The sequence below is a fragment of the Nicrophorus vespilloides genome, unplaced genomic scaffold (genome assembly GCF_001412225.1).
Source record: "Nicrophorus vespilloides isolate i.1.1-1 unplaced genomic scaffold, Nicve_v1.0, whole genome shotgun sequence".
Lineage (NCBI taxonomy): Eukaryota > Metazoa > Arthropoda > Insecta > Coleoptera > Silphidae > Nicrophorus > Nicrophorus vespilloides.
Genome location: NW_017095999.1, coordinates 20,303 through 30,080, shown reverse-complemented (window position 1 = coordinate 30,080; position 9,778 = coordinate 20,303). Strand labels below are relative to the sequence as shown.

At 37.7% G+C, this 9,778-nt stretch overlaps 1 protein-coding gene across 4 annotated transcripts; it reads left to right on the top strand.

Moving 5' to 3' along the window:
- Positions 1-262: 262 nt before the first annotated feature.
- On the top strand, positions 263-9,442 carry LOC108569119 (sphingomyelin phosphodiesterase-like). Of its 4 annotated transcripts, XR_001891321.1 has the most exons (14): positions 263-781; positions 6,097-6,154; positions 6,218-6,363; positions 6,485-6,629; positions 6,691-7,138; positions 7,194-7,272; positions 7,331-7,503; positions 7,561-7,755; positions 7,815-7,915; positions 7,969-8,121; positions 8,181-8,290; positions 8,345-8,715; positions 8,901-8,978; positions 9,105-9,436. XR_001891321.1 is itself a non-coding variant. In XM_017930544.1 (13 exons), exons 2-13 carry the CDS (start codon positions 6,100-6,102, stop codon positions 9,172-9,174), a joined length of 2,046 nt encoding a protein of 681 aa, XP_017786033.1. In that variant the 5' UTR covers positions 638-781; positions 6,097-6,099; the 3' UTR covers positions 9,175-9,440. The 4 variants fall into 4 exon arrangements, 3 of the variants coding, with proteins under 3 accessions (XP_017786033.1, XP_017786031.1, XP_017786032.1); XM_017930544.1 differs by lacking the exon at positions 8,901-8,978 and having other exon boundaries at positions 638-781; positions 9,105-9,440; XM_017930542.1 differs by lacking the exons at positions 263-781; positions 8,901-8,978 and adding an exon at positions 978-1,150 and having other exon boundaries at positions 9,105-9,440.
- Positions 9,443-9,778: the final 336 nt, after the last annotated feature.

The following is a 9,778-nucleotide window of genomic DNA, read 5'->3' as shown; positions in this document are numbered from 1 at the left end:
TCAAGAAGGTTTTAAGAAGTTATTTTGAGAATGTTTAAAGTTCCCTTCTTGTGTCAAATGATGCAAATGTCCGAAACATTTGCGTTAGAAGTGATGTAAATGTTTTTAAAAAAATATATGCGATTACAGTTTGACCTCTGCGAAAGGAAAAACAGAGATAAAAAGAGTTTTCGTCATATTTTTTTTTGTTTATTTGTCTGAACGTCGGCGTTCGTTATCGGAATATCTGGTCCGGTCATCTTCTGTTCGGTCAGAGTGAACAAAATAATCTGTAAGCGGGTAATGAGCGAAGGAAGGAAAGAGAAGAGAAGAGTAGGAAGAATGTTTGTGTGACCCAGATAGGAAGGACCATCGACGGCGTGTTGAGTCGCGCAGCCGAAGAACAACTAAACGAAGAATAACAAACCAGTCGCGCGCCTTTCACGCTACTGCAGCCGCGACTCTTCCAAGTTAGTCTCTCGCGAGTTTGACTCGGCTTAACAGCTCTGCTTCAAATCGGACACCTTCTTTCATCCATTTTCCCTCTCTTCCACATATGCACTCTCCCTGCGAACATCACATCTGTATCAGACTCTTTCTTTAACGCGTTGGAGGCGAACGTAAACAACCAGGAGGAGAGACAGATGCAAATTAATTCGCGCCTCGCGTAACGAGTTGTTGTGTCTGGTTTCATCGGAAGAGGACGAGCGCATCAGCAGCAGCAGCAGCAACAACCATTAAAAGGAGCGACGACGGAGAGGAGATTTCAGAAAAATTGGGATTAATTAGTTCGTCTATTCAGGTGAGTCGATTTCTCTCCGGAGAACGCTATTTGACACGATTCTCTTTATTCAAAATCAAAAATAATAAAAAGAAAAGATTTCCACCGTCGAGTGGAACAACGCAAGTGCACAAATCGTATTTATAAAACAAACTAAAGCACAGATACAGAAGTCATCTCCTGATTTGGGTTTTATCATTTTCACTCGGTAGACAGAGATAATACAGTGAAGATATGTGAGCGTGTGTAATGCAAATTTTGCTTAGCGCCTCGGAATTCTTCTGCGGCTCGCGTGTACAGTTAGTTTGGAGAACGCGTGCTCTGCAGCAGTGACAGTGGAAAAAGGGAAAAGAAGGAGGATCGAACTGATTTGTTATTCACCTGCTGTCGGTAATGTAATGTGAAGAAAGAAAAAAAAAAGAACGGGGCTGGACTGGCTAATTCGGGTTACGAACTTACGGTAACTCTTTTTTTTTTTCTTCGAACAGTTTTCGAATATCTAATTCGATTTGGCCTGAATCCTCCGATCGTACAAAAGCACAATCAAAATGTCAATAGAGGAAGTCGACGCTCGAAAACGAGACATGCTGCACGATTTATTTGTCGCCGCTTAAAAATGTATTGTTTTTAATAATTAGTAAACTTCGATCTTATCAATTTCCTTGAATTGGTTTAACCCAAGTTTTAATTAAATTTATGCATTATATGTATAAAAAAAAAGGTAAACACATTTCAATGTCGTATATTTAATTTGTATATAAGCGAATTTTATGTAAAAGGTCTTAAGTTTTTCTCAATTTTATATGAGTCAAATTTGAAAGTAATTCATAGAAAACCCGAGAGTATATGATGATTCATTAAGTATAACTTATTCCGTTATTACTATTAATTTAAATAATTTTCATCAACTGTAACTGTTTGATTTTCATTTTATTTTTGTGTATTTGAATATGATTTGAGTGTTTACATTTTGCAATTTTCTTGGGTCAGAAAAAAAAATTCAATGTAGATCAATTTGAATGAGTAAACAAGCGAAGCGTAGTGAACTATTATGATCTATTATTGAAACTCGAGCAGATAATTGATTTGGAGTTTGATCTCGATAGAAACGTGCTTGAATCATGTTAGGAAACGAAAGAAAAGAATTCCTTATTGATTATGTTTTCGAAGGACAAGCAAAAAAAAAACCGAAAAAGGTGGAACGTGAAATCCTTCTAATTGCATTTATTTATATTCTGTGAACTAATTTTGCAAAGGAAAGTTTAATTGCGGCGCGTTTATGAATTTTGCTGTGTGCTACGAAGATATGAAAGTAGGAATTTAGAAAATTCGTTTGCTATCGATCGCGGATCGATGGAGAACAAAAGGCGAGCGCGTCCGTCTGAGGAGGAAACGCGAATTTCCCTCATTTTCGTAGAAAGCTGCATCGACGGAATGCGCCACCGTTGGGTGGTAATTGCGTGGGAGAAAGTGGGTGGTATTATTAATTGGGCGCAAGATTTTCCCGGCTCGACTTTTTGCTTTTAATTAGTTAATTATCGGATGAAGATGATCATGATGATGATGGAAGAGGAACGAGGAAATCTGAAAGATCGTCGTAACGTTCACCTTGAGGAAGGAAACTATTTCGTCGAGTCGGACGCGCGTAGAAAGTCGGCGGCATTCCGACCGATGCAGTCCAATAAAATAAACTAAATAATACTGGTAAAATGCGTGCGTTGAGGAGGAGAAGAAGGAAATGAAGAAACGCACGCGTGAGTTTCTTTTTTTTTTCCGTTGCGTAGATGTGGTGTAATGTAGATCATTATGTCACTTATGCGCGAAACTTTCGGTACGAGACGAATATCTTAAGTGATTCGGTGCAAGTACAGTTATCCTCTGGTGTTGATGAAGGTTAAGAAACTCTGGTAATTTATGCGCGCGCTCGTGGACCACATCCGCACCGCAAGTGGCACACGCTTATATAATAATAACCAATTTTTTTTTTGATTGAACCCGGATCAATTTTACATAATCAACTACCGAATCTTTCGCACAAAATCCATAATTTATAACTGTCTTAATATAACGAATGTAATTGAAACATAGTAAATTCAATCGAGAAGTAAAGAACCCAAAGTGTCACGAAAGCAACAACCTTGCCAATATTGTAATTAGCTCCAGCATTTTGCAATGTTCTTGCTCAAAGGAAATATAATAAATATCTAATTCGCGAAAACGTTTTCTCGTTGCTGAAATCTTACAAGAAAGCGTGAAATTTTAAGTTTAATCATACAGTTTCCAACAATCGTTAGATTAAATTTGTAATAATTTTCTAAACTAATATAATTGAACGAATATAGACGATTTCCATTGTTGAGACGTGAAAAGAAAGCACGGATTTTTATAGTTTAATCGTGAAGATTCTTAATAATAAATTTGTAAATTGTATTTGTAATTAAACTAATTATATATAGAGATTAACTAGGGATTGAGAAACGAGAAATTCATTACTGATGTATAGAAACAAATTTTTCAGGAAGTGAAGTATGTAGGAGTTTAGTAGACAACCTTGCAATTAATTCAAAACTATTCTCGGCAATTGCAATGTTTTCTCATTCGCATTCGCAATTTGCTTGTGAAAGAAAATAGCAGTCGCATTGTGTGCGCGGGACAAAAGAAGCGAAATTAGTTTTTCCGTTCCTACAGTTTACGTAATTTTCGAAAATCCTTTTGTTGACCAATTTCAGTAATTGATGCACGAAGCAATTAACGTCGATGCTCTTTGTCGATTTGAATGGTATTGTGTTGGATGCGTGGCCGCTCCTAAAATTGAATCACAAACCAGTAACCGAGACGAAACAACGAGTGAATGAATTAGTGAAGATCAGATCGGTGGCCGTGAAACGCTGAACGCAATTGCCTTCATCTCTGGTGGAGAGACCAATTTTCCAATTGATTCGGATAGGCAATTGCGGACTTGCGCAACGACTTTCGCTCCACGCTTTTCCGAGAACAACGATAGCCGTGCTCCTTTTTTTCCCCATCTTTATTTGGTCCACTGTGACGATGATGATGATGATGAGGTTTGTGTCTGCGCTTCAACCTTGACATTAAATGAACCGTTAGCAGCGACGAATACCAAAAAAAAATAACAACTTACAATTCTTTCAGGCGATGTGTATACTAACGTTAATACATTTGTTGTTTAACAGTAACTTTTTAAAAAACATAATTAATAATAAATTTACCGTGTTTGTTGTACTTGGAGAATAAATTAACGAAAGGCCAATGAACCTCATCCACAAAGAACGGTTCAGTTTTCAAGAATTTTATTAACATTAATCAAAAATTTAGAAAGATGAATTTAACTATAGTTTTTTGTATTTTGTCAAATTGATTATTTCCTGCTGTTGCCAATAAATTTCGGATTTTCAAACAAAAAAAATAGATGATTGCGTTTCCGGTAATTTAAATCATATATCACTCTATGTATGTGTTATACAATGGAGAAACTAGAAATGGATGTCAATGTCCTGTGAATGGTACTTTCTATAAGGGACTTCTCCATCGAGCGACGACTCATAATCGTTTCTTAAGGAAGTGGAAGGAAACTATAGCGAATGAAGAAATAAATAAGTTCTAATTTTTTCTTTCTTCTGCTGCTGCTGCTGCTTTCCTTTGGCGACTCTACTGGCGGATTTTTATGGTCGGTTGGCCTCGAATCTGCACAACGTTAATGTGACAAATGCTGATTAAACAAGGCCCACTTTCTCAAGAAACAAATAGCATTCTCGTTCTCGTAACTTTATTACTTACTGCCTCTGCCTGCTTCCCATTTCACTTAACTCGCACACACATGTAAATAAAACCATAGCAACAAGAGACAATTATAAACAATTGTGATCGACAATCATTTGTCAAGGAAAACACGCACATGTGTTTCACTTTAATTAATTCTCGTAATCTGCAAGGTTTATTACTGCGTTCGAATCAATTGTGATCTCATTCTGACAATTGCACAAAGAGTGCTGCTGCATCTGCTGTTTAGCACTTAGGATAATCTTCTAATGTATCTCCGCACTAGTACACTTCTATGAATCTATATGCGTTGTATATTAAACAGATCTGTTGTCTTAACAATTATTAATAACTACGTCTATTTACAATTTCTACGCGCGAAATAATCGCACACTAGCGCCACCACGCACAAACGGAATGCGCATTAAACTAAATTCAATTTAATTATAATTTCTTCAATCAATTGTTTTTATTATTTAAATTCAATAGTCTCAAAGTTATTTATTTACATTATAAAGCACGCAAATTATTATTATTTTTATTTTTAAATTATTTATATCAATTTATTTATATTAATAAAATCTTTTCTACCCCTTTTAACAGTAACCATAAATTTTTGTTGTTTTTTTTGGGAATCGAACCAACGACCTTTCGTATCAGATATTTATGATATAGGCAACCAAAACCACACGGCAGCACACAAATTATCTTTAATGGTATTTGATGACACCCAACGCCATCTCACAACCAAGCACGCAACATTGAAGTTCCGACGTTTTAGCGTTGCGATCGCTCATGTTCATTAAACTTTTAAAAATAAAATGAATTCGTAATTATAGAATTACGCGTAATTGTAGCACACGTATTTCCCATGTGGACTGTCCGAGCTATAATTTAGCGAAGGCTGAGTTTGCGTACTTTCTCCTCGCTCCACGTTAATTAAAATATCAGAAATTGTAATAAAAACTACACTTTAATTTAAGATTAAAATCATATCTTAGCAGACGGAATTGTTTTAGTTGATTAGAATGATTAATGTTGAATTTTATTTAAGTGGATTTGTGTCTGGGTTTGTTTAGACACGGCGCCTTTCGTGTAAATATTTGTTGTTTGTTTGGGACATTTACGTCAGCCACTTCCTCTTTCAATATTCCGTTCACTCTTATTAAACAGATTTATCACAAAAAAAAAGACGCGTATTAATATTTCAAAAGTTCAAGCTGATTTCAAGAGAACTACATGAGTTAAATGAAAGCATTTATTATAGTTTTAGGTTTCATTTGAGTGCTCAATAATAATTGCGCTCTTTTTAATTGTCCAGTAATTAAGTAAAATATAAATACAAGTAGTTAATATTTCTTTTTAAACGTTTTGAATACTCAATACTGTTTGTATTCTTTTTTATTCATTGAGTAATGCAGTATATCATAAAAACACTGATTTTGAGACATTTATTATTTCTTCAAAATTGATTGAGTGCTTAATATTATTTGTCCTATTTATTTAGAATGTAAAGAGAATTCTTTATAAATATGTGTTGTTTCTTTTTGTTGCAGATTATGAAATATATACTAGCCCTAACATGGATTTGCCAGGCGATAATATACGCTCAAGGTATATTCATTTCTATATTTATTTTGAACAATACGAATTGTTTGACTTTGATTTTGATTGCAGGTGCACCGATGATGATAGACGCAACAAACAAAGACGATTTCAACATCAGCAATTGGAACTATCGATTACCATCGAACACGAAACCGATTTTGGACGACAGGGTCAGAAAACACCAGAAGCCTGAACCGGCGAAAGTTTCACCCACTGTAAGTACGTAATTTTACTACAGGTTTCGTCCATTCGCATATCCGCACATCGCTTTCATTGTGTGTTTCTTTAAGGGAGTTTCTTTAATATTCGTTTCTTTTGATTTCAAATAAAAAAAAGGGGAGACTGCTGTGGGAACGCGAGGACTCGACGCATCTACCGAAGATAGTAGATAAAGCCCTACAGCTGTTGAATTTGAAACAGGTGGCGTTCGAAATCGAGAATTCGTTGCTGTCCAAGGTCTCATGCACTGCGTGCAAAGCAGGTGAATAATTAGAATTGTTAAGATTTCTCTGTACTCAAAACCGGAAACCGGATGTTTTCAGGCGCTGGTCTGCTGCAGCATTACATCAGAACGGGGAAAACCGATAAGGAGATCAAGAAGATGATCAATCAGTTCTGCGTCAGTCTGAAGATACAATCGGCGAGGGTGTGCGAGGGCATCACCGAGCTCTTCTCCGGTGAGGTCATCTACGTTTTAAGGAAAATCGATTCAAGTCCCGAAGAGATATGCAGCGTGATCATCGGCGACGCTTGCGGCGACGTCTACAATCCTTACCACGAGTGGCAAGTCATGTTTCCACCGGTCGCGAAACCGGAAATCAAGGCGCAGAGGATTCCGGAAGTGACGGCGCCTTCTTTCAAAGTTCTTCACCTCTCCGACACCCACTACGATCCGTACTACATGGAGGGAAGCAACGCCGATTGCAACGAACCTCTGTGCTGCAGATTGACGAACGGTCATCCCGCAACCAAAGAACAGGCGGCCGGAAAGTGAGTTGGATCACTAACTAGATTACCTAATCACTCTAATTCCACTCTTGCGCAGGTGGGGCGATTACAGGAAGTGCGACACGCCTAAGATCACCATCGATAACATGCTGAAACACATCTCGGAAACACATACCGTGAGTTATGAACCATAACCGCTTAATGCGATGAAAATTAATGTTGGAATTCGTGTAGGATATAGATTACATTCTTTGGACGGGCGATTTACCGCCGCACGACGTTTGGAATCAGACCAGGGAGGAGAACCTGAAGATTCTCAAGGAAACGGTCCTTCAGATGTCCGACATGTTTCCGGGAATTCCCATATTCCCGGCTCTCGGTAACCACGAATCCGCTCCAGTCAACAGGTATTATTGTAAAGCATAAAACAAGAATTTAAAATTGATATTTAAAGTTATGTTTAGCTTTCCGCCACCTTTCATCGATAGCCCCGAAAACAACATCAGTTGGTTGTACGAAGAGCTGAACGAGCAGTGGAGGAAGTGGCTTCCGAGTTCAGTGAGCAACACCGTTCGCAGAGGAGCCTTCTACTCGGTCTTAGTCCGGCCCGGATTTCGTCTCATCTCTTTAAACATGAATTACTGCAACAACAAAAATTGGTAATTACTTAAATGCAATCTCAGCAAAAAAACAATTCTTTATATATGTGTATTATTAGGTGGCTCTTGATGAACAGCACTGATCCAGCGACCGAGCTGCAATGGTTCATCTACGAATTGCAATCGGCGGAATTCAACGGCGAGAAAGTCCACGTCATTGGTTAGATTTCCTTTCTTTAATCGTCGATGATTCAATTTTTAAATGTATTTCAGGACACATTCCTCCGGGTCACTCGGATTGCTTGAAGGTGTGGTCGAGGAATTATTACGCCATCATCAGCAGGTACGAATCGACGGTCACGGCGCAGTTCTTCGGACACACGCATTTCGATGAATTCGAAGTTTTCTACGATAAGGAGGATTTGAGTGAGTTTCATCATTAAATATCAATTGATGAGATCACATTTGAATTCGTCTATTTTTAGGTAGAAGCATCAGCGTGGCTTACGTGGGGCCATCCGTGAGTCCCTATTACGATCTGAATCCCGGTTACAGGATCTATTACGTCGACGGAGATCACGAAAAATCGACAAGAGTAATTTGATGATGTTAGTTATCTAATTCATTGACTAATTGCGGTTATTGTTAGGCTGTGATCGATCACGAGACTTGGACTATGAATTTGCGGGAAGCGAACATCTACGGTTTTCCGGTGTGGTTCAAACTGTACACGGCGAGACAGGCGTTCGGAATGGAAGCCCTGAGACCCGACGATTGGGACGCGTTCATCGAGAAGATGAGCAACGAGCCGCAACTCTTCGATCTCTTCTACAAGTACTACTACAAGGCGAGTCCGGTGCGGCCCTTCTGCGACACCGAATGCAAGAAGAGGATCTTGTGCGATCTGCGATCGGGCAGGTCGCACGATCGCAGGAATCTCTGTCAATCCATAGAGTCGAGGATCGACAGCACCGCGAACACCTCGTGGAAGCAGTGGATCTACAACACCATCACCGTCTCGTAAGTATATCTCAACAACAATTAAACAACAACAACTCTAATTAATTCCTCTAACTCTGTGTCTTTCTTGTTATTATAGAACTTGGGATCTCTTTTTCTAATTACCTAATCTATACTCTTTAAGCAAATACATTTGTACATATGATTTAATTCTCTATTTTTGTTTTGTTTATGGTTTCTTATAGTATGGTTTAAAATGGTGATGGTTTTTTAAGCGAGAGAACGAAAAACGTCAAAGTTTTTTTGATTACGTTTGCCTCGAGGTAAGTAGCACTTCTGTAATTTCTCAAATTCTTCAGAACGTCAACCTCTCATTTTTCACTACTACCGACATGTTTCTCATAATATTTACACAAAGATTTCCTTACATTATTTCGCATCTGTTTTAGAATGTCTATGCTGTGGTCCATTCCGAGGCTGACGATACAAATCCCCAAATACGTCTTAGGCTTAGGTTAACGCTGCACTAAACCCATAGCACTATTAATATTGTTTAAGCTATCAATGGTTATTTTACTATTTTTATATTTATTTTTTGATGTACAGTTAACGAAAGCTATACGATTTAGTCCACGAAATACTCCACTTGTAGACTATACACGTTTATTGATCTTTAACCAAATAATATTGTTACACGGACTATTTCTCCACGTGTATACTTACTTATTCGCTGCGTTCGCAGCAAAATCCCTGTTTTTTTTTATTGTAATTTTATTTTACGTTCTCTCTAAATCTCTTATATATAATATTATTATCGTTTTACTCGTTAATTCTTAAATTATTTATATAGAAACAAACATATATATATACATAAATAAATATGTGAAGGCTGTGTATTTTTGATACTGTCGAAATACAAAATAAATAATGAAACTGTCGTTATTTTTTCTATCCGAAACGTAATTAGCGTGCGTTTCCGCACATTCTATTTCACTGGAGGCGATATGGAATTACGGAAAGCCGATGTTAAATCGATGCCGCAACTGAAGCCATTGCACGGTTTTGCAGTGATTATCACTGTGAATGTATGCAAGGAAAGAGTTTTGCACTTTGACGGATTCGA